Source organism: Chironomus tepperi, unplaced genomic scaffold (genome assembly GCF_022539635.2).
Source record: "Chironomus tepperi strain 1889 unplaced genomic scaffold, CSIRO-AGI_Ctep_v1 contig_74, whole genome shotgun sequence".
Taxonomy (NCBI): Eukaryota; Metazoa; Arthropoda; class Insecta; order Diptera; family Chironomidae; genus Chironomus; species Chironomus tepperi.
In genome coordinates, this window is record NW_027226196.1 from 996,711 (window position 1) to 1,021,511 (window position 24,801).

The 24,801-nt window shown below is 34.0% G+C and overlaps 5 protein-coding genes across 17 annotated transcripts in view; 1 reads left to right on the forward strand and 4 right to left on the reverse strand.

Annotated features, from left to right (window-relative positions):
• The window catches only part of LOC139085616 (putative uncharacterized protein DDB_G0286901), a 197,964-nt gene extending 196,331 nt beyond the window's left edge, over window positions 1-1,633 (reverse strand). For both annotated transcript variants that reach the window (XM_070633706.1, XM_070633707.1), the window contains exon 1: window positions 524-1,633. The gene's annotated coding sequence lies outside the window, so the exon portion shown is untranslated. The remainder of the gene's footprint in view (window positions 1-523) is intronic.
• A 6,099-nt stretch (window positions 1,634-7,732) lies between these two features.
• Window positions 7,733-9,316, reverse strand: LOC139101067 (chaoptin-like). Its single transcript, XM_070653935.1, has one exon. The coding sequence runs from the start codon at window positions 9,314-9,316 to the stop codon at window positions 7,733-7,735; it is 1,584 nt and encodes a 527-aa protein (XP_070510036.1).
• Window positions 9,317-11,632: 2,316 nt separating this feature from the next.
• LOC139085598 (carboxypeptidase N subunit 2-like) lies at window positions 11,633-13,465 on the reverse strand. The gene is made up of 2 exons (XM_070633684.1): window positions 13,390-13,465; window positions 11,633-13,325 (listed from the first exon to the last, which is right to left on the reverse strand). Exons 1-2 carry the CDS (start codon window positions 13,392-13,394, stop codon window positions 11,801-11,803), a joined length of 1,530 nt encoding a protein of 509 aa, XP_070489785.1. The 5' UTR covers window positions 13,395-13,465; the 3' UTR covers window positions 11,633-11,800.
• A 537-nt stretch (window positions 13,466-14,002) lies between these two features.
• On the reverse strand, window positions 14,003-16,183 carry LOC139085599 (leucine-rich repeat-containing protein 15-like). 2 transcript variants are annotated; one of them, XM_070633686.1, is made up of 2 exons: window positions 16,075-16,183; window positions 14,003-15,546 (listed from the first exon to the last, which is right to left on the reverse strand). In XM_070633686.1, coding segments are annotated over exons 1-2 (1,524 nt in total). In that variant the 5' UTR covers window positions 16,077-16,183; the 3' UTR covers window positions 14,003-14,024. The 2 variants fall into 2 exon arrangements, with proteins under 2 accessions (XP_070489787.1, XP_070489786.1); XM_070633685.1 differs by having other exon boundaries at window positions 16,005-16,140.
• A 6,149-nt stretch (window positions 16,184-22,332) lies between these two features.
• On the forward strand, window positions 22,333-23,507 carry LOC139085565 (uncharacterized). 11 transcript variants are annotated; one of them, XR_011543928.1, is made up of 3 exons: window positions 22,333-22,544; window positions 22,777-22,818; window positions 22,884-23,507. XR_011543928.1 is itself a non-coding variant. In XM_070633644.1 (3 exons), the coding sequence occupies exons 1-3, from the start codon at window positions 22,339-22,341 to the stop codon at window positions 23,427-23,429; spliced, it is 747 nt and encodes a 248-aa protein (XP_070489745.1). In that variant the 5' UTR covers window positions 22,333-22,338; the 3' UTR covers window positions 23,430-23,507. The 11 variants fall into 11 exon arrangements, 6 of the variants coding, with proteins under 6 accessions (XP_070489745.1, XP_070489748.1, XP_070489743.1 ...); XR_011543927.1 differs by having other exon boundaries at window positions 22,333-22,515; XR_011543929.1 differs by having other exon boundaries at window positions 22,333-22,473.
• The last annotated feature ends 1,294 nt before the right edge of the window (window positions 23,508-24,801 follow it).

Genomic DNA, 24,801 nt, shown 5'->3' on the forward strand with positions numbered 1-24,801 from the left:
GAATATTTCACACTACAATATCTAATTCTCAAAACACCACATGATGGTCATAAACAGGTACAATAACAGACATTATACAACTTATTTCCAAAAATAGTTCCTTTAGATTGTAAGAGTATTTCATAAACATCCTTCTTTAACATTCATGCATTTGCCTAACAAACCCAAACCAGAGATCGAAGTTGACTTACTCAGAGTATAATTTTGTATAGAACCGAGTCGACTTGAGTCAAATTTTCATACAAAATTCCAAGTCATTTACTAACTCTGACCCAAACTGTATCACATGACCATAAAGCATTTCAGACATAAATAAAAAAAAAAGTGCTAAAGAGCTGTGAATTGCGATCAAATGAACATGAACTGTTTGCAAGCATCAAATGCATCTTCCGAAGAATTTAACAAGAAACAAAAAGGGCAAAAAAAAATTTTTTTTGTTCTTTAAATTAAAGGAAAGGAATTGAGAACACATAATTATAGTTATGCTCTCCTTTCTTCTTCATATACTTTTTTTTTTCTTTACCTGCGATTGATGAAGATACGATGTGACTCCAAAGATGTTGTTATTTTTTGTGATGCCTAATAAGGAATTGAAATAAATGAGAAGTATCCAAATTATTGTTTTCCTTTATATAAATGTTTTCTGTTATTTTCTTCTTTAATGTTTATTATCCCAGTTGTAAAAAATCAAATTCCTGAACGACACTAAACTAAAACTTGGTTTATATTCCCAAAATATCCACCTTCGTCGTGATCATTAAAACTTATTTTTTTGATGATATAAATCCGACACTTTTTTATCATAAAAAAACTTATAACACACAATAAACAGATTTAATCCAATTATAAGAATACTTAAGAATCATTGAGACATAAAGGCACTTGAAAATCTTCTTTAATTATATCATTGACTCTCTCACTGTTTGCTTTATAATCACTAATATATCACACTATTAAAATTATTCAAATTGACTCATTCTTTTGGCTTGTTTATTTCGCATCTTATTTCTCTCTGTTTTAGGGACTTTTTCATGACTCTTTCCCTTTATTTTTATTTTTTTTTACTCACTCAGCAGCAACAACAGAGATCGTATGGCATTTTAAGATGAAATTCAAATAAAAAGAAGAAATTTTTGTATTTTTTTGTGGATTAAATAAATGGCAAGTAATTTAAGCGAGCCTTTAAGTAATTTTTACCCGTCACTAGCGTTCCTAGCCAGTCGCTTATGAATAACGGATGACAAATTTATCAAAAAAAGATCTTTTAAGACGATTTTTGCAAAACTTTATTTTTTTTGTTATTTTGTCGGCACTTTACAAACACAAAAACTGACACTTGGCACTGGAAATTCTCTTTAAAAGATTATCAGATGTAATGACTTTTAACACTCTTCATTCACTCCTTTTTTTTCTTATTTTGCAATCTCACTGATTCTTTGAATTATTTTTTTTTGTACACAACAGTCACTTGATTGATGGATTCTCACTAAATATTCACCATATAATCATCATAATTCATCATTTGATTTAAAAAAAACCACAAAAAAGACTTTCCTTTTCTCGGTACACACAACAAACTATGATTGTAAGTATAAATCCTATTGTCAAATATTCCGGAATTTACGAAAACAAAAAAAAAAATCTCAAAAAGAGTCTTTTACACGCAGAACCGATCTTAAGTCGACAACGTAGTAACTTCAACTGTAGCAACAGGCCCGAAAAAGAGCATAAGAGAAAGAAGGAATAAGAAAAAGAAGTGATCGAGAGTCATAAACTTGTTTTCTTATATCTGTTGCTGTGCACACAAATACACCGATAATTTAAATTGATCATTGAATGCTGTAGAAATGCAAAAAAAGGCAAAGAATTGAGAAGGAGTTGAAGAGCATGATGAGAGAATTTGGAAGGTGTATTGGTGGATGTGGATACATGTACATGTGAATTTACATACATATTGATGACTTGCATTTGTTTTATGATGCTAGGTAGCATAAATATTTTTTTTTTTTTTTTTTGCATGATATTTTGTCGCATGCAAAGCAGAAAAAAATGTCATTTATGTGATTCACGACTTTTTTATTGTCATCTGTTTGTATATTTAGTGGATTATTAATTTCGGAGCGGGATATTTGTGTGATCATTAGGTTTATTTTTATATGTTGCGGCATTTGTTGTGAGGTGTTTACTTGCTACTCTGTTTATTAACACAAATTGTATAATGATCAGATAAATTGAATAAGTTATGTGCTTATTATTTGGGTATGACATTTCTAACTGCAACCATCCTACATAGGGGCTTTGTAACAGTTAATGATTGTTTATTTTAATTCGTTACTGCTCTTTACATCTCTTTTGTTAATCGGGTACTTTATTTTTAACTATGTTATCGACACAAATTTTGCATGGCACTTAAGGTAGCCACTTATGATGTTCAAGCGGCGATTTTCATGTTAATTGCCAATTAGATATCATGTAGGCACCTCCTTGCTGCTTTGAAATCCTTGTGTCGATCGGATATACTATCCCGAATATCACAAATCCTTTAATCGATCCTTAATACGGTATCAGACCGACTTGATTCTTAGCTTGGTATCGAATTCGGATTCGGCTTAAAACCGACATCATTCCAGAGTCACGCCGGATTGTCACCGAATTTTGAATCGATTAACCGACTTGTGCTATTTTGGTATTCTCCACGAAAACAAGCTTTCGGAGCTCCAAAATGTCATTTTGATTACAGATTCTATTCAAATGCAGTCTCAAGTGGAACAGTCTCATTCATCTTGTGAAGCATTTACCTATCCCAGCGAAATTCTAATACTGAGTGATGAGTGAGATATGATTTTAAAATGTTTTTAGTCATAAATATTCGACTTCAATTACTAAAACCCTCGCTTTAATTCACATTTGCTACCCATCAAACTAAATAAATTCCAACGAAATTTAATACCAAACTAAATTTCCACATCACAAAATTCTACAATTCTAGACAAAAATTTCATGCGTGAAACATCTCATAACATCTCAGACAATGCCAAAAAACCAACATAAATCTGCATACATAACAACTCTCAACTCAAGTATAAGCAAAACCGCAAAAATTCCCTTCTGTTTTCATCCATTTTAAAATGAATACTCTAAAATTACACATGCTTCACCTTCACGAGGCTCTAGTAACAAAATTTCATTAAAAATTTATTTAGAATCTTCTTAGCGGTTTGCGTTTGTAAAAAAAAAGTGCAATTTAATCATACTATCTCGTATTCTTTCACCCCATCTCAACATCCTGCAGTATGGAGCATCATTGTGAACGACATAAAAAAGGGAAGTGAAATGAAAAATGTGTAGTCAAGGGAAGAATGAATGAGTGATGACGTGAACTTACATCAGATGTAAAGTAAACACTAATCTTTTCTTATTTGCTGTTGTCATTCCATTTGGGATATGCATATTTCATATTCCTTACTTTTTTTTCCACTCCTACGAGAGATTGTCTTCCATAAAATATGTGAAAACTTTCATTGCAGTTTGTTTTGTGTATGCTGATAATCTTGAAAAACTCTTGTGCTTGGAAAAAATGAAGACTTAAAGTGTAACAAAACAAAATAATTAGCTCATGATTCCCCTATTGGGACGATTGCCAGAAAAAATTTTCGGTTTCTTTTGTTATGTAAAATAAAATCTCAACGACGAAATTCTTTGCTGTGTAATGGAACTAACTTTATTGTGAATAAATTATCAGAAGAGAGTGGTAAGAGTCCTCGTGAAATTTTTGACTTGAGAAAACAAACATTTTAAAGAAGTTGTTAAACTTTGAAGTTTGGAATTAGACAAAATGTAGTAAAGCAATGTCATGGTTAGAAATCAGGGTTCATCCATGAGCCACGGGCTTGCGTTCTCTGTATTTTAGATGTCAGAGTTAAGCTGTTCTTTATAGTTCCTCTAAGAGTGCAGAGTTGCTAATTTAGTCGTATTCTACTAGATATACACAATCTGGTCAATTGAGGACTTAATCGATGCATCCTTTTCTAATTATAAGTCCTTCAACTGATCTGATCGGCAAATATTGAAATGTTGCCACTACGATAACGAGTCAGCAGCATAATTAGAACCAAATGACAGACATTTAGCAAAAATAACCAAATTTACTACTTATTTCCAAATATACTGCTGCTCAACTGCTGTCTCGTCTCTGTAGCGGCAAAATTTGAATATGTGCCAATTGTATGAGTTTCTGGCAATACTCCTGAAAGGATTATTCAAAACTAATGAAAATTCAATCAAAGAGCTTCAAAACTCAGCCCTAAAGTAACATTCCATACCACCATCATAAGTATCCCAAATCCCAAGAAATGAAGCAGAACTAGAGCAGAACCAAAGCAAATTTTAATCAACAGAAGCTTTTTCATACTAAATTCAAAACAATTTCTGCTTCTTATGATAGCCATTGTTTATGTTTGTTTATATACCAGGAGAGTAAAAAAGTCTAGTCATTCTGTGTATTATTTTTCATTGAAATTTTCCTCTGAATATACGCAACAAGATGTCTAGACTAGCACTTGGGGGACTTGAGAGTGTAAATACTACAAGTGAAAATTACTGTTGCAAACTTACTTTTCATTTCTACACAGAGTTGATTATTGAGTGAAGGATGCTTCAATTTCCTTTAAAATCAATTGTTCGTCTATCTTTAAAGCATAACTGCAGATCCAATTTCCACTTTAATTCCTTACAATCATCAATTCTCCAAAAATTCATACAAATTCTCATCCAAACTGAAACACTTTAACAAGCTTCCAAATCGCAAATTGCAAACCTATTAAAAATTAAACGAGATCTTGACCCAAGTGACTCAGTCAGTCAACAAGAACTGAAAGCATTCTGATGAAGTTCAAAAAAAAAAGATAAAAGTTTTGTATTCGAGACTTTCAAATTATTCATTTGTCTGCATTATTCATACACAAATATATATAATGTATATTTGAAGGCAGCAAAGGGCCGCGGTCAAAAAAAAAAAAAATAATTTAAGTAACATTGCGTGGCGTCCCATGAGACAAAAAGGAAGGCAATTTCTTGAAAAGATTCTTTTCTTTTTTGTTTCCCTTTAATTTAACTCGCGTCGTGCTATTTCTTGTCTTAAGAAATTTTTTATGTACTTCGTTTAAAAAAAAAAAGCAAATTGGCAATCTCAGGAGTATTTTATATGCTGCATTTTATGACGCTTGACCATACTGCCTGTGGGCTGCTCTCTCTGCGCTAAAATTGCATTCTTTTCGTACAAACAAGAAATCTTTCGATCGTTTCTCACAATTTGTTTTTCTTTTAAATCATTTTCATGCTGTATATACATGCGTACAGCAAAAATGAATTGCATATTATAAAACAAAGATTGAATTATTTTTGGCGTCGGCTCGCGAGACCTTAAATAAAGAGAGCCGAGAATAAAAAATATTTCATTTAATTTTATTTTTGATGTGCTAAAATAATAAAAACAAATCCAAAATTGGGGGAACTTGTGAAAATAAAACGATAAATAAGGCATGAAATAAAAGTGATGATTGCAGATTTCAATCTTATATCTTCTTCTTTTTTGGCTATTAAATTGCTTTGCTTTAGTTTTCCTTTTATTGGATTAATTTTTTATGAATATCATAGTTTGGGTTTGGGTTTGTCTGACTGGAATGTTCACTGATTATTGATTTATTTAGGAATGATGCATGACTGCTTATGCATTTTACGACCCTGATCAGTGGTTCAATCGCACCCACGATCCAAAATTAAACAGAAATGACTGACCATCTCTTGTGATACAAAGGGGTTACCGACAAAATCCCACTGTTCATTAGCCCACTGACATTTTCCCACTGGTACATTAGCCCACTGGTACATATGCCCACTGGTACATAAGCCCACCGGTACATTTGCCCACTGGTACATTAGCCCACCGGTACATATGCCCATTGGTACATAAGCCCACCGGTACATATGCCCATTGGTACATAAGCCCACTGGTACATATGCCCACTGATGCATATGCCCACCGGTACATATGCCCATTTTTACATAAGCCCACCGGTACATATGCCCACTGGTACATAAGCCCACCGGTACATATGCCCACTGGTACATAAGCCCACCGGTACATATGCCCACTGGTACATAAGCCCACCGGTACATATGCCCACTGGTACATATGCCCATGGTGTTATATATTATATATTAAGGTGTCTATATTATATATTTTTTAAAAACCTTAATTAACCTTTGCCTACAAAGGTATTCTTATCATAAGCAGTGCTTAGACAGAGGAAAAAACTATTGTCTTTGGCTAGGTAGTGCCTTTGCCTAGGTATTGATTTTCACTAGGCAAGCTTACAAGAAGGCAAATTTGCTTGCTTATCAATAGCTAATGTCTGTGATAGATTTATGCCTTTGGTAGCAAAACGATAAGTGACAACGCTGCATAAATCTATACTTTCTTAATCAGTAGCTTTTTTCTTCATAATATTAAATCTACATGCAGAAATAGTCTGCATTTTATTTATCTTCAAGAAGATACATCTATATATGCTTTCTTTATAAATAAAATGCCTTTTGAAGAAAACAGAAAAAACTTCTCAAAATTACCATACCAAAATTTAGCCAATCACCTTACCTATTCTACCAACAAGAAACTGCTTAACAGAAGGAGTTCACTGGCTCCGAATGTCAATTAGGAACTAGTTGTCTAGGGCTAAATGTTTCTGTCAATTACGTCAACCTTAAAATAGAAGACTTTTTCTAGTACATATAGAAGCTTCATTGATGAAGATCTTGCCTTGTATCAGCCAAAAGACTATGAGAAAAGCCAAAAATTCATGGGCAGAAGCTAATGATTAATCATCTAGAAAATCATGCGATATTTTAAAAAAAATAATAATATAGATACTTTAACAGAAAAAAAAAGTATTTAAAAAAAATTTTTTTTAAATTTTTCCACTAGTGGGCATATGAACCAATGGGCATATGTACCAGTGGGCATATGCATCAGTGGGCATATGTACCTGTGGGCTTATGTACCAGTGGGCAAATGTACCGGTGGGCTTATGTACCAATGGGCATATGTACCGGTGGGCATATGCATCAGTGGGCATATGTACCAGTGGGCTTATGTACCAATGGGCATATGTACCGGTGGGCTAATGTACCAGTGGGCAAATATACCGGTGGGCTTATGTACCAGTGGGCATATGTACTAGTGGGCTAATGTACCAGTGGGCTAATGTCAGTGGGCTAATGTACCAGTGGGCAAGTGTCAGTGGGCAAATGTCCTACACCCATACAAAGTAAGCAAAATTTGAGTAATGACATTCATACGAATCTCTTCTGATCCACGCATGGATTTTATGTGGATTACAAAATAAACCGTTGTAACACTCGGGTAGTGAAGGTTAAAAGCCAAGAATTTCTCTAAATTTTGCATGAATCTGTATGAACTTTGATAGCTCCACTTCACTATGTCTCTTAAATTCTATAATTTCAAATTCCATACAATCAAAATTTGATAAAAATTTATTTAAGAAGTTTTTTCACAATATATGACATCCGTTACAACAGTGAGTCTCAAAATTTAACAGAAACTCAGTCCATCATAATCTTATTAGCATTGCACAGGGCGACATCTATTTCAGCGACATCTGAGGAATATCATGGATCACAATTAAGCCCACCGAAGTAAATAAGTAGCATTGAACTATAATATTAAAATCCTAAGTCCACAAAATACAACCACCATCGATGATATCCCAGCAATATTTCCAATTCCATTTCCTTTTGTTGTAGATTGTAAATCAGTAGTTGTTCGCCCTGTGGTAGTTCTTAAAGTCGTTGACTGAGTTGATGGAACATAATAAGGAGTTGTTGTCGTTGTATCCCTTACGGTTGCTGTCGTAGTAGCTCTTATGGTTGTTGTTGTTTTCTTTAATGTGCTTGTAGAAATTGTCGTTGAAATTAGATCAGTTGATGTCAGTTCTGTAGTTGTGATTGAGAGATCTGTTGATGTCAATGCTGTGGTGGTTTGTGAGCCATCTGTTGAAGATGTCTCGGCTGTAGTCGTTGGTAAAGTTGTTGTTGTTGTTGTTAAACCCTCAAAATTATCAAAACATTGGCCGAAAATTGAAGTTAAATTGATTTGTTGGAAATTATCGATTGAAACATCGACGCATAAATTTCCTTCAAATTTAGCTTTTTCTAGATTTGGAAAATGAGCAAAGAAATTTCTTGGAATTTCGTCAATTTCATTCAAGGAAGCTGTAAGTTCCTTCAATAACACAAGACTTCCAGACAGCCCAGAATTCAATCTTTTAATGGCATTGTTGCTAAAATCAACAACTTCTAATTTTTCAAGAGTTTTTAAGAGTCCAGCTATAGTTTCAATTCCATTTGAACTTATGTCAAGTCTTTGTAAATTAGTCTGAAATTTGAAGACATCTGCATGTAAACTTTTAATTTTATTGTTACTTAAATCAAGTTCCTTAAGTTGATTATGAATGTCAAAAGACTTTGTATCCACAGAATCAATAATATTGTGTCCAAGCTTAAGAACCTCTAAGCTTCCAAGTTCCTCAAATGTTTTCTTTATGATGGTCTTCATTTGGTTGTGACGGAATGAAAGTTCTTTTATTTTTGGAAAACCTTTCAATACATTGGGTTGAATGCCACTCAAGCTGCAGTTGTCTAGGTTAAGAGTTTTGAGGGTTTGGAATTGATTGAAAAATGTATAATTGATGTCTGATAATGAATTGCTTGAAATTGAAATAATCTTCAAATTTGTTAGTTTGTCGATTAAATTCTTGATTTTCTCAAACTTGATATTCCAACTGTCTAAGTTTATGGCTTCTAGGATTTTAAGGTGTTGCAGCATTGTAGATTCATAAGTGAAATTGCTCAATGGTTTTCCAAAGTCAAGATCTTTTAATTTTGTCAAATTTTTAATCCAATTTTGAGAAAAACTTTCAATTAAGTTTGAATTAAGATTTAAAATTTCAAGATTTTCTAGGCCTGCAAATGCTTCATTTGATAGATTTCTCAAATTATTCGAACTTAATACTAAACTTGTTATCTTCCTGCAATTTTGAAAAATCCTATCAGAAACCATTTCTAATGAATTTCCATGAAAATCAAGCTGTATCAGCTCATCACACTTTTCAAATGAATTAACTGGCAAAGACAACAATCCAACATTTTGAAGCACAATCACTTCTAAATTTGAGAATTTTTCAAGGAATTGTTTATGAAAAACTTCAATTCTACCACTGAATAATGGACTTGTCCTCATTGTTACTACAGAATTGTCATTTTCACCCGGTATATGATTCATTAAAAATTGGATTGAATTGCTTTCATTAAAAACGTTTGCTGATAAAATTGTGCATGTGTATTGATCCTCAATAATTTCGAGCTCACATCGAATGTTTTGTGAAGTTACTTGAGCTGATGTACGGCATATAATGTGAAGCAGGAGGTGAAGTAATCCAAAATGAAATCTAGAATTAATAAAACTTAATATTTTATTATATTCACACCGTTTTCACGTGTGAATGTATTGAATTTGTTCAGATTGAAAAATCAGTTTTTTGGATTTTTCAGCAAAACTAAGCACAATGGCAAGTTTTGTTCTATCGCAAAAAGTTTGTGCCTGGAATTCCTCACCATAATCAAAAAACAGATTTGAAATTGGTTCAGGCGTTGTCGAGAAAATCAAAAAATTCGCTTTCTGTAAGCAAGCAAACAAGCAAACAAACAAACAAACAAACAAGTTAATCAGCAAGAAATCTCAATAACGAGACATCGTAGAGACTTCTAGTTTTTTGCAATCGATCCGTGCTGCTCTATAGAAAAGCTGATTAGATTTTGGGCATGGCAGGTACAGCCGTTGCTTCTAAAAAAGCAAAAAACTTTCGTTTTCATACAAAATTTCAAAATCAATGTTTTCTAAGATTTTTTAAAACTTTGAACATTGAAACTTTGAGCATGTGCCAAGTGAAGCTTGGCCTACCCGCTGGAACCTGATTCCTCAAACATTCGCCAAGCGAAGCTTGGCCTACCCGCTGGAGCCTGATTCCTCAAACATTTGCCAAGCGAAGCTTGGCCTACCCGCTGGAGCCTGATTCCTCAAACATGTGCCAAGCGAAGCTTGGCCTACCCGCTGGAGCCTGATTCCTCAAACATGTGCCAAGCGAAGCTTGGCCTACCCGCTGGAGCCTGATTCCTCAAACATTTGCCAAGCGAAGCTTGGCCTACCCGCTGGAACCTGATTCCTCAAACATTCGCCAAGCGAAGCTTGGCCTACCCGCTGGAGCCTGATTCCTCAAACATTTGCCAAGCGAAGCTTGGCCTACCCGCTGGAGCCTGATTCCTCAAACATGTGCCAAGCGAAGCTTGGCCTACCCGCTGGAACCTGATTCCTCAAACATTCGCCAAGCGAAGCTTGGCCTACCCGCTGGAGCCTGATTCCTCAAACATTTGCCAAGCGAAGCTTGGCCTACCCGCTGGAGCCTGATTCCTCAAACATGTGCCAAGCGAAGCTTGGCCTACCCGCTGGAGCCTGATTCCTCAAACATGTGCCAAGCGAAGCTTGGCCTACCCGCTGGAGCCTGATTCCTCAAACATTCGCCAAGCGAAGCTTGGCCTACCCGCTGGAGCCTGATTCCTCAAACATGTGCCAAGCGAAGCTTGGCCTACCCGCTGGAACCTGATTCCTCAAACATTCGCCAAGCGAAGCTTGGCCTACCCGCTGGAGCCTGATTCCTCAAACATTTGCCAAGCGAAGCTTGGCCTACCCGCTGGAGCCTGATTCCTCAAACATGTGCCAAGCGAAGCTTGGCCTACCCGCTGGAGCCTGATTCCTCAAACATGTGCCAAGCGAAGCTTGGCCTACCCGCTGGAGCCTGATTCCTCAAACATTCGCCAAGCGAAGCTTGGCCTACCCGCTGGAGCCTGATTCCTCAAACATTCGCCAAGCGAAGCTTGGCCTACCCGCTGGAGCCTGATTCCTCAAACATTCGCCAAGCGAAGCTTGCCTACCCGCTGGAGCCTGATTCCTCAAACATTTGCCAAGCGAAGCTTGGCCTACCCGCTGGAGCCTGATTCCTCAAACATTCGCCAAGCGAAGCTTGGCCTACCCGCTGGAGCCTGATTCCTCAAACATTCGCCAAGCGAAGCTTGGCCTACCCGCTGGAGCCTGATTCCTCAAACATTTGCCAAGCGAAGCTTGGCCTACCCGCTGGAGCTTGATCCCTCAAACTAGCCAAGCGAAGCTTGGCCTACCCACGAGACTTTTTATGGGACGGTGTGAATATATCCGCATTGGGTTTCTACCCGATACACTAGTTGAATTTTAATTTTGTTTATAATAATAACACTTACATCATATTTGAAAAAGCTTCAACCAAGCTAATGTTTTAGTGCCAACAGACATTTACTAAATGAATAGATTTCCAACTTAAACAACAAAAGCGGCTGAGGGTTCATTAATATCGATATTAAATTATGATAACAATCGATATGAATGAATGAAAAGTGAAGTACCTAAATTATGACTTGCTTAATGTATTTATTGATCGATTAAAAGATAATATACAATTTTGGCAACTATTCCAATGCTAAAATGTCCTAAATTAATTGCTAAATTTCCAAAATGATTTGGATTTTCCGAAGTCAAATATTGAGGCGATAAACAGGAAGTACTGATCTCCACGTTAAGAATTTATGGGAGATTTTTGGATTTTTATATCGAAAAACATTTTGATCCTGATCTGACTTATTTCACACCAATTATGACCACTTCTAGCAGCAAAATTAAAGCCATTGATATTTTCAAGACATGTCCACCTCCTTTAGGGGTTGTCATTGGCTCAACAGTTGTTGATTGAACGTCATCCCAATTACTAAAGCACTTTTTCAAAGTCAAACCAACAGTAATAAATTGAAAATTTGCCAAATTCAAACTAGCACAACTATTAAACTGCAAGTTAAGTCTTAGCAAGTTTGGAAAGTTATCCAAAAAGTTCCTCTCAATTGAATTAATTTTATTGAATTCAGCTGAAATTTCCGTCATATTTTTGTGACTTCCAAAGTAATTAGAGTTCAGTTGAGTGATGCTGTTGTGGTCAAAGTTCAAAACTTCAAGTTTCTCAAGAGAACTAAAGGTATTCTTAGGAAATTCTTTAATGTCATTCCATTCCAAATTGAGGATCACTAAATTTTGGAGATTCTTAAATATTTCGCTTGGCAAAACCTTGATTAGATTGAAGCCAAGGTTGAGTTCCTTTAAGTTTTTGAGATCTCCAAAAGAACTTTCATGGACGGATGCAATGTTATTAAAGTCAAGATATAAAAATTCCAAACAATTCAGTCCAGCAAATGTCTTTTCGGCAATCGAGCTCAAACTATTGAACGTCAATGATAAGGTCTGCAAATTTGTCAATGTTTTAAAGGCATATCTAGGAATGTCATTTATCTTGCAATTATTAAGACCCAATGTCGTTAAATTCTCAAATTGTGAGAAGAACTCAATATTTATATCCGTCAAGGAATTGTAAGAAATGTCAACGTGTGTCAAGTTACTTAATCCATTAAGCAATGCTTCAATTGTCACAAAATTGATGTTCCAATGCCTTAAATTTATCACTTCCAGATCCTTAAGATACTGAAAAACTGTCAGGTTGAATGAATTTTGGTACCAGTTGGTAGGAATCCAGAGTTCACTTAGGTCCAGTTCCTTTAGATTCTCTAGACTTCTGAAGGGATTTGATGACAAAACCAGAATGTAATTTCTGTTCAGCTTTAAAACTTCTAAACTTTCAAGTCCCTCAAATGTGTCATCAGTGATCTTTGCTAAATTATTGTAGCTCAAATCCAGTTCTTTTAATTTTGTGCAATTCATGAATAATCTATCCGGAATTGTCTTTAAATAATTAAATGTGACATTTAATTTTTCAAGTTCTTTGCAGTTTACAAACGATAAATTAGCAAGTGATGTGATTCCAACATTTTGAAGCTCAATGACTGTTAAATTTGGAAATTTCTGCAGGAATTCCTTATGGAACACATAAATTATTGCGTTGAATGAAAGATTTATCCTCATTAAAGTTACGTCATAGTCGTTTTTACCCTCCAAATGAGGCATAGTTATCTGCAGATCAGTTGCTTCGTCAAAAATCCCTGACATCATAACTTTGCATGCATAGTGACCTTTGAAGTATTCAGGATTACAAACTGCATGTTGAGTCATTTGACTTGATGAGTTTGAGACCAAAATTAGGAGAATTAATCCATAAAGTGTCCTGAGTATGAAAATAATGCAATCCATCAAAATTTAACAATTCATAATTATTACAAAATTCTTACCTCATTTTCCTGAAATAATCAATTTTATTCAAATTATATGAATGACAGCAATTAGTTAAAGCAATCGCTCAATTATGAATTTCACAACTAAATGAAATTCCAATGAATTGTTTAAATGATAGCCATCGATAAATGCTTATCAATAAAATATAATCCATCAATAAGTTAATCCGTTTTAATTCAAAAGATTAAATGAATGTAGTTTGAGATACATGTTGTTGAGTTTTAGTGACAAGTGTTAAATGCGTTGATGATAAAGAAGCCAAGCAGCACAAAAAAGGTTGTAAAAAAAGTCGAAATTAGCGGTCATGGTGCATTTAGGGTAACTTTGCGCCTTAGCATTAGTATGAGCGCCAAGCAGCGTCTAGGCAATGCCATTTTTGTTAGAGTGTCGTCCAACTGAATTTAACCCGGATCCGATCTCAGGAAAGGTAAAGTTGAATGTTGACGTTTTCCATTGTTTCTGGTCACTAGCTCGGTTTGTGAATTCACCAGTCCCCTCCCCGAACATGCGAAGAAACCACTTTTAGGTACCGTATCAGTCCTTCTGTACCATAAAATCATGCTCTTTGTCTGTTAGAGCAAGCCATATTAAGCAATTAAAAGATATCAATTCAAATAGTTATTTAATCATTTTATTGCACAATAAAAACAGCAAATATTAATGAGATAATAAGTAAAATAGAATATGTTAAAATGCTTCCATTATCACCTCCATCAGTAGTCGTTGGAAATTCAGTCGAACTTGTAGTTGTTCTCTGGTTAACCCAATTTTCAAAACATTTAGCTAAAATTTTACTTACATTTACATTTTGAAAATTTTCAATAATTTTGTCAATGCATATATTTTTACTAATCACTAAAAGTTGTAGATTTGGAAAGTTTTCAAAGAAATTTCTTTCAATTTCGTAAATTTCATTCCAAGAAGCTGTAAACTCTGTTAAATGTTCATGCTTTCCAAACGCATTTGTATTCAAACTTTTAATATTGTTATTGTAAATGTTGATTGATTCTAGACTTGTAAGAGGTTCAAAAACTCCAGGTCGTAAGTCAGTGATCATATTCACACCAAGATGAAGTCGCTGCAAATTTTGTTGATTTTGAAAAATTCCATCTTGTAAAACATCAATTTTATTAAATATTAAGCTTAGTTCTTTCAAGTTTTTGAGGTTGCTGAATGTATTTTCCAAGATTGTGTCTATGTTGTTGTATCCAAGCCATAAAATCTCCAAATTATCAAGTCCAGTGAATGTATTCTCAGTTAATGTTTGTATAAAGCTTCCCTGGATGTAAAGTTCCTTTAAATTTGTCAAATTTTGCATTGAATAGTCAACAATGTCACGAAGACTGTTATCATTGAGGTCCAGAACCATCAAATTTTCAAACTGACTAAAAAACTCAAAATTTAAATAATCATAATAATTTTTCCGTAGAATTATTTCTCTTAGATTAGTCAGTCCATTCAGGATAATCTCAGTGTCGTTAAAGTTAATGTGCCAGTCTGATAATTCAATAACTTCAAGTTCTTGCAAATATTCAAGCATTCTTGGATTGTATTGATATAAATTCCAAGGATTCCCCAGGTGTAGTTCCTTTAACTTCCTATTATTCCTAAAGACATTGTCTGATATTGTGTGAATAAGATTAAGGTTTATATTCATAACTTCTAAGTCATGCAGTCCATAAAATGTTGCATCTGTTAGAACTTGAATGTGATTATTACTCAAAATCAGTTTCACAAGCTTGATACAGTTATCAAAGAGATTATCTTGTAAGTAGTTAAGCTCATTAAAGTGTAAATTAATTTTTCGAAGCTCATCGCACTGTTGGAATGAACTGTTTGACAAATCCATAATTCTCAGTCTTTGAAGATCAATAACTTGTAGATTTGGAAATTGTTGAGTAAATTGTGGATGATAGATGCTGATTCTTCCACTGAATGACGAGTTTGTCTTGACAACAGTTACATGACTATCATTTCGTCCATCAAGATGCTGTGATAAAAATTCAAGTGGGATTGTGTCACTTGTGATATTTGCTGAAACTATTGTACATATGTAGTCATTCTCGATGGTTTCAAAGTCACAGATAACATTTTGAGTATGAATTTGAGTAAAAACTAGTGAAATAAGAGAGACAGCTATTCCAATAAGATTCCTGGAAGTAAAATTAGTCATTATTAGAAATGTTATATTATCTTAGATTACATAAAATCAAATGATGCAAAATTCTAAAGATGTAATGATACTAAGTAAAATTAATTAATTCTATGTCTATCCCCGAGCGAAAGCATCCATATAAAAATCACATTCAATTAAAATGAACTATAAACTCATTATGGCTTCCTTAAAGTTATCAAATGCAGAGTTGTCAGGACTCCAATGTCCTGCCAACTCTGATCAAATGTAACCTTCGATTGCTCAAAATAATTTGTAAACAAGCTTCAAAAACGCAAGCAATACAATGTTGCGAACCACAGTTTTCGCAATAATAATTTATCGATATCAGCCATTCACGTCTTAACGTTGAACGGCGACATGGCAGCCCCTGGCGATCATGTTGTGTTGATTGGATTAAATTTGTAGAGCACTCTTTAATTTAAATGGTTTATTCACCTCATTGTATCGCAAATAAATCTTTTGTAATTAAATAATTTCTTTGATTTAGGTATACAAATTGTATTACATTTATTTGGACGTTTTGCTTTTTAAACAACCAATCTGGAGCACTTATAACATAATACTGAACAAATTACACCGAATTGCACCACTGATAACAGGTGATAAGAAAAAAAATACTGAAAATTCGATAAGCGATTCTCACTAAATAGGTTGTGTACGCATTTACTCTTTTCCGTTGAATTTTTTTGTAAATTACGTTTCGAATAAACAAACAACTATGAGTGTGAAATATTATGCAAATATTATGCAATGCTCAACATAGTGTCTAAGTTTATTGGACTAATTGTTTTCTACTGGATGACATTAATTGCAAATTGCCAACATTACACGGAATGCAGTACAGCATTACTTGCTTTGAGTCTAGGTTCGATGTTTAGCCCGAGCGACATTCACCATGGAGGCTCCACTGAAGTTCTTTTATAGACACTAAATGGAAGCCGTTTCTAATTGACAGTCACATGGCTGTCACTCGCTTCAGTGGAACTAACTCTAAAAGCTCTGAGACGAAGCCTTCTTCTTGTGTGTCCATCGGGTTAAGATCCAAAATAGTACTTACTTATCTACAGATTTAGCAGTTGAACGGCTTTACTTTCAGATAAGAATTCGATCAAATGCGCTTAAGCTTCAAAATTCCCAACTTATCCATCATTTCCCATATTACAAAAATAATTCACATCCAAAAAAATATTTAATTTAAACTTATCCTTGAATCAAATTAAACTTACCATAGAATGTATCTCGTTATTCACTTAACTATCTTCATGGAACTAAAAATTTTTAGTTATAATCCGAAAGAAGATACAGAAAAAGGTGTCTGAGGTTGTCAGGGCTTTTTCATAGCTCTATAAATTATTCAAATAGTGACTGCAGTAAATTTTGTACGACAGCTGAAGCACCTGAGCACTGACTGACTGCGTATTTACTTTAAATTTTCATTTTATTCTCATTTGCCTGAGGGTTGTCGGAATCTTCACAATGCCATGAAATAAATTTAATTTCTCAGTTAAATCAAATAACACAGGTTCGTTCATTTTATTTCGTCTTTTCTTGTTTGTTGTGAAACTTTATTTCTTTTCATTTCTTCATCATTCTTTCTTGTTCATTCCTCTAAATCACACAAAGACTGAAAAGCATGAAAATGAAATTGATGGGATTTTGCCACTTTAATTTTTGTGTGCAAAATACAATAATCCTTCAATCTGGTGCCATTCAACCGCAGACTTGATTACTTCGTATTTGAATCGCATAACTAAGTAGAAAATAATTTTATATTTTTAGGGTACGGGGAGCTTGTTTACTCAATTTATATGAAAATTTTTGACTTTATGGTGGTTATGATATCATATCGATAGCATGATTCTCACTCTTTCACAAAATATATATAAATACACCAGGGCGGTAATAACAATCACAGCTTTGTTTACTTGTTTATTTTGCATACTTGTTTACTGTTGTGGAAATAGAGCTGTTTGGTAAAAAAAAACAATCAATATTTTTTTGCAATGCAATTCTTTTATTGTTATTAAAAAGTAGAGGTTTCTGATTTTTGAGGGACTTTATTGCATTTAAAGACCATTGGTTGATTTGATCTAGGGTTTGTATTACCCTGGCTAAGGCCAGTGTGGGTAGGGTGACCATTTTAAGACTTCATCGAAACACAGCAGCAAGAGAGAAAAGTACAGCAGCATAACAGCAAAAATACAACAGATAACTGCCTTAAGCATAGATTATTGCATTTAGTCCAGCAATACAGATCATCTGTGATCCATAACGTCTCTCAGCTGTCGTCTTAAGCTGACTCTGTCACTGGCTACTCTTTGCCAATCACCACTACCAAATGCATCACTTTATCTATCAACAGCCTCATTTCTAGAGAACTTTGAACACCCATGTCTGGTACTGGACTTTATAGAAGCTATACAACTAAACTCCATACTTAGCTACTTCATCATCTAGAATAAACCGCAAGACTACCTCATATCATAGCAATCGATCATTCCTTTTACAATTTAAATTACAAAAGTTAATGCAAGTTGATATCTTCAATTTCCCATCTTTATACAGCTGTACAGGTTTCATTATTCTCTAGTTTTTCATTAAAAGAATCCTCTCTCCTGTACTTTATTTGCTTTTTCCTCTTCCGCGTACTCTTCTCATCTTTTTGTTATCGTGGAAAATTAAAAAGTGACTTTTCATTATTCACAGCTCGTAGATTCCTTTCATATTCTTATGATAATAATGAAAATGTAGCAGACAAATACAATAACAGGAATAGAGTCGGGAAAATGGCAGGTAGATGATGTTCATGTTATTCTGTCTATTTTTATGCTTATTTGCTTGTAATTTTTCCATCATCAGTTTTTAATCAACATTTCTGCTGCTTTACAGTCATTTTTCTGTGTTCATTGTGGATGGAATTTTCATTTCATGCATTAAAATTGTAGTTTTACGAGAACAATTGAAAGCTGCACTTGTATTTAGTGGAAATTTCTCCATCATTTATTTAGTCTGATGCATTTTCTATGATTTCCGCAAAGAATTTTTTTTCATCGGTCAATCAGAATCAATCCATAGAAAAATAAAGAATTTGTCGATGAAACTTGAATGAATTGCGAAACAATTGAAAATACACAATTTTGTGGGCGTTGAGGCAAACAAAACTATTTGGAAAATTGAAATTCAATTTTTGAATTCATTTGATTCATTGCGTGAGATTTTTAGAATATTTTAGTGAATTTGATTTCTGTATGAAATGGTATGGCATCATAATGAGTTCTTGTTAGAGGCTTTAAGTGTTTTTGACAGATTCAATCCTCATGGTCTAAATGTTTCATAGAGATTTGTAAAATGAATTTGAGGAGAATGACCGAATTTTGTGCTAAATTCAGGTCAAGGCTTGGTAACTCCTTAATGTCCTGAAAAATCCAAAAACTATTTGATATGATTCTTACAATCCCTTAAGATATCCATAATACAGTTGATGATTAGTTGAAGGATGTTGCTTAGGCGTGGAGCCTTGATTCAATTTAGACTTAGAGCCTTGATTCAGCTTTGACTGTACTTCATTTTAGTTACAAGTAGGTTGTCTGACGAGCACCCTACAACAGACCAGAACTTGAAATCGACTCGAAATGTATATGAAGTCAAGTCAACTTGATATGACTTTTCCATACAAAATCTGAATCGACTTCAAGCTTTACATCAGGCTAATGAACCTAAAACGTGTTCTGCATACAAAATGCAAATTACCTGTCATGTCAGTGTCACTTACTCTAAATAAATATCAGAAATGCATTAAATTGACAGAACAAAATTCTCACAAAAAGCTTTTCCATCAAAATTTCGCTTCCATTTATTTCCAGCACCACACAAAAATTGATTGAAATGTTTGACAGAACAGCAATCGAAATCATCGAATTTAGGATGAATTTTCCTCAAATGTTCATGCTTTACGAGAGGATAAATTAATTAATATTCATTCGATGTAATCGTGCATGAATCGATCTCGTTCCTTAAATGATAAGTTTTGAACGACGACAAGCTTTTTTCCTATGCGTAGCATGTCCAAACATTAATTTCATCACACTTTTTCCTAAATTCATTTCTCTATCCGCATAAAATAATAGAGAACTAATTATTCATGTCTCGTAATAATCTTCTTCGACGCCATCGAGCAGACCGCCTCTCGACGAGAGATATTTTTGGTATTTTAACATCATTATTATGAGATCTATTTTATTGCGGCATTTCTAGAGAAAGAGCTTCGGAAATATACGAGAAAATTTTTATGGCGATTGAAATGAAATAAAATTAATTGACATTAAAATTGGTTGTAAAAGGAGCTTAAATATTTTCAAAAGTCCTTGACTGTGAGTTTTTAGTGCTTTCAGGGATGTTTATGGGTTTTGTGGAAAAGGGGTTGAATAAAGGTCGTAAATAAAGGAATTAAATAGCACAAGTTGGTTAATCGATTCAAAATCTGGCACCAGGCCGGGGAAGCTATAGCATAGTGTTGGATTTATGCTGGATTTGAAGCCAAGACAGAGTCACGCCGGACTAAGGCATCATAGTGGCAAAATTTCAATGTGTGTCGATTGACAGTCAGCAGCAAAACAGTCAACAGCATCTGTGTCCACTCACATATCAGGCAACATTTGTGAGACATGATTTGCATCAAATAGCAACTTACTTGCATCTACTCAAACAAGCCTAGAATAAATGCTTAACAAATTAAAATTTTCTCTTATTTCATCACCCCTGAAACAATTTAATTGTTGAAAATATTCCGAAACCAATGTTGAAGGCTTGAAAATCCTTACGCAATCATCATACTCGAATGAAAATTTTCACTAGTTTTAAACTTTTAATTGGAATTAAAATCATATCAATTTTCCAATCCACAAAATTGTTTTTTTTTTTTTTTCTAATAATTTCTATGGAGATATTTTCACATTAAATTCAATTGTTGATTTTTGCTGTTCTACCTCCATGGAAAATTTTAATGATACACAATACAAAGTTTTGTTGCATCCTGAGTACGAAGCACCAACATTTTATGGCAGACTGAACAAAATTCTCATTTACTAAAAATTTCATATAATTTTAATTAATGAAATTGATGAGAGTTGAAGTCATCATTTGCACAATCATGATATTACCCATCCACAACAATATTGAAAGTAAAGTTTTGTATTTCTGTTCAGAATGATATCAACATTACAGCTTCATTATTGTTCACGTACATAAAATGAATATGAAAAAATAAAAAAGTTTTTTAATTATTTGCTTATTTCTACATGTCTGAAAGTAAAGCGAAGGAAGTAAACAGGAAACCGGATATGAGAGAATGTGAAATGACAGCTTCCTGTCTTTTGGCGTTTTTTTACTGTAAAGTCTTATTGTGTATTTAAAAATAGAAATGTTGTTCAATGAAAAAAAGGGCTAACGAGATGGTTGAATGAAACTTGATGCAATATGAATTCCTGCACAGTTAGAACAGAATGGAATCATTCAGCATAGCAACACGTTAACCATATTTTATGCGCATATCCAACTAATAACTCATATATAAAAATATTTTCATAAAAGCCCCATAAACATCTCTCATTGTGTATGAACATTTTCACTTTCAGAACCATTTCAGCTCATCGTCCATCAGGAAAATGAGAAAGCACAAAAAAAAATTCCAAACCCCACTCATGCATGATACGGCACAAAAAAATATATATTATAAAATAAAATCAAAGCATTTTGCATTGAAAATATGAAAATTGGATCATTTTTGCAATTCAATAGCAATTTATGAATCATGGTTTAAATTTATAAGTCGATTTATTTGTATTTTATACAAAATAGGATCAAAATGATTTTTTCTATTCAATTCCATAACAAAGAGCGAAGCTCAAACGCTTCATAGTTCAAGTAGTTTGTTATTTTAATACAATGTGGAGAGATGTCTTTGACAATACTTAAGAAGCTGAATTTCAAGAACCTTTTCTACATTGTTGAATAACAAGCTCTTTTAGAGCATATGTATGTAAAAAGCTTTGTGTGTTATTATAGGGGACTAAATTCTTATTATTTTGCGATAATATTTTTGTTATTCGATTTCGTGGTCATGGCAGAGTCACAATAGTCTGAAGGCAGATTGTTCGTCGTGTGCCTTCGAGTGGAGGTGATAGCTTAGCTTTAAGAGGCTGATAGGAATCTACGATAGCTTCATTAAAGAATGCCTAACACAATACATGAAAAAAATTACAAATTGTCAAAAATTCCTGATCAATTTTCAGTCAACGTTGATTTTGACCCTCAAACCTCTCCCAAAACTCACTACATTGCACAGCAGTTTAAAAAATCGCAATTGCAATCATTTTTATTCCCGTTTTTTTAAACCCCCAATCTTCAAAGGCACCGTTCACTTGTTACGTATCACAAAATTTCGAGTTTATCACCCAAACCTTCTTTCCTCCTAAAGTTACGTAATATTCTTCCATCTCCCTACGTAAGGGGTCGTTCACTTATTACGTTAGCTTTTTAGGGGGCTGTTGCATTGCATGGGCATTTTGTAACAAGGCGGGAGGGGGAGGGGGGATCTAGAAATTCGTTTTTTTTTGCGTAACGTAATGAGTGAACGGTCCCTAATGTAATAATCCTAAATCGTTCATTAAAAAGAGCGTCACGTAACAAGTGAACGACCCCCCAAATACCAAGATCCTATAAAAGACGACGAAAATAATTGCAAAAGACCAGAAGTCTCATTTAAATAGAAATGAACGAATATAGCATAAAGTTATTCTTGTTACTGACAGTATTATACATAAATAATGTCACGGCAACAACCGAAGATGACTGTATAGTGCTCTATTTAGAGGATCGAAAATTATTAAATTCACCATCCTCATCAGTAATTCAAAGGGATTCTGCAAAACATGAAGAATGCCTGAGTGTAATAAACAAGGATCAGACACTCCAGTGGTACAGTACTGTACTTACTGTACTTACTGTACTTTTCATACAAGTACAGTAAGTACAGTAGGTACAGTACAATACTTACTGTACTTTCATACAAGTACAGTAAGTATTGTAAGTATTGTACTGTACTTACTGTACTTTCATATAAATTCAACAAGTACAGTAAGTACAGTACTGTACTTTTGGACTGTCTGACCCTTGGTAATAAACAAACTTGTTGAAAATATCTACAAAGATAATTATGATGAAATAGTTGTGCATGATGGAATCGAAAAGAGTACGTATATAAATTGTCTAAAGAGTGAATTTGATCGGCATAAAATGAATGAGAAATTTCTTAAGGCAAGAATAATTCACAATGAACCACAAAAGACAAAATTGGAGAGGATTCGTGATGGAATTTTGTATAATATAAAATATAAATGTTCTGGTGCCTTTCACAACGGCAGTATAAGTCGTTTCAATGAGTTTGTATCGGATATGGGACCATCAGAAGCAGCTACAAATCGACTAGCATATCCAAAAATTATTGAGAATTTACCATGTATTAATCAATATGCCATTGACAAAGGAATATTAAGTGCTGACAAGTACAATCTTAAATCCACAAAGGGAGATTGTGTCAAGGCAGTAAACGAAGTAATGTCTTTGATAAGACTGGAATGGGACATGCAAAAAGCATCTGATGATGAAAATACCCAAAAGTGCTTGATCAATACGCTCAAGGAAATTGCAACCGAAGCAACTTTTATCAAGCTTACACTCTTGAGTCAATTAAATTTAACAAAAGAACAACAAGATGCTGAACGTGAAGACTTTATTGCTCATACGTTAAATTTACGTGAGGAAGTGTACAACTGTTTGAATAAAGAATTTGATGAGTTGTGAAAAAATTTGTGTCTATGTATCATGTCTCATGTATTACACCTCAATGCTGTTAAAAATAAATTGATTGAAAAATTTGAAGATTTTCCACTTGTCAATTTTAGCATCAGCAGCAGCATCTATATAAAAAATGAATGAAGCTTAAGATGTGACATTGAAATGTTTTCGGTGCTGAAGATGATGGCGATAATATAAACAGAATTGATGAAAGGGAAAAAAACTGGCATTAAATGCTTAATGAAGTGTAAATGAAAAGCAAAAATGACACTTCATCTGTGGGGTTTAATGGATTGGATATTAATTTTACTACCTTTCGCTCTTTAATGCCAACTTATTTTTTTTTTGTGACAGCTTGTTCATGTGATGTATGTAAAATTTATTTTATTAAGTTGATTGATGAATTGAGAATTTTATGGAAAATGCAAGTTAAATTTTCATGGATCATTAGGATCTACTTGTGTTTTTGAACTTGATAGGAGAGTTCAATGTTCCTTTGAATATATTTTTTGATGCCATTTGAGTATGAACTTCAAATTTTGAAGTGATTTTTAAAAACTCTCAAAATCAATCATACAAGATTTGTCAAGGGGAAGGACACTTAAAAGTGCAAAAATTCTTCAAAATTCTAGGGTTTATCGAGGCAAAATTCCCAAAACCCTCCTATTAATTTTGACATTTCATCCGAAATAAACCAAAAATCCGCTCAAAATTCTTCTGATTACGCCACACCCAACCTTTGCTCCAAAAGCTACGTGGCTCAGAACAGGAACAGTGATGAGAGAATGTCAGTATAATGAGCGGACAGATAATTTGTACAAAGTAGAGAACAGAGCCAGCATCAGAGTAAGGTGAAAAGACCTCTGTTGTAACCTAAACTCTTCATTTATAGGAACATGATTACAGTAAATAAGTAAGTAAGTAAGTAAGTAAGTAAGTAAACCTTTGCTGCAAAGAATGACTTTTGTCAATTTTTACCAAATCTTTTCATTTATTTAATAACTTTAAAAATTTAAAATTGACTTTTTTTTTGCAAATGTCATGACACATTCCATCCTCTTAGTAACCTGATGACACATCAAATATATTTTAACGACCTTTCGCATCATCATTATATGCAAATGACAATAAACAGCAAGCAATCACTATTACAAGCAACACAAAAGGAAGATGAAAGTTCGCATCACATCCATCTATCCACTTACACTGGCCATTATCATCATCATTTTCATTCAAATGTTCCACATCAATATTTTTCGATTTCCATCAACGTATCTCAGTGGTGGACAAGCTGTGTGTTGCGGAGCAGCTTAAAAATGCTTTGAATTGATTGCCCTGAGCGGTTTCAGTCGAGGTCAACCACCAAGATATGCCGTAA

What these genes read in the sequence shown, in the direction of transcription:
- LOC139101067 (XM_070653935.1), bottom strand. Translation starts at nt 9,316, where the DNA reads ATGAGGACAAGTCCATTATTCAGTGGTAGAATTGAAGTTTTTCATAAA.
- LOC139085565 (XM_070633642.1), top strand. Translation starts at nt 22,339, where the DNA reads ATGAACGAATATAGCATAAAGTTATTCTTGTTACTGACAGTATTATAC. An exon ending in TCAGACACTCCAGTGGTACA is followed by an intron (nt 22,550 to 22,794) that starts GTACTGTACTTA and finishes ATGATGAAATAG; the next exon opens with TTGTGCATGATGGAATCGAA.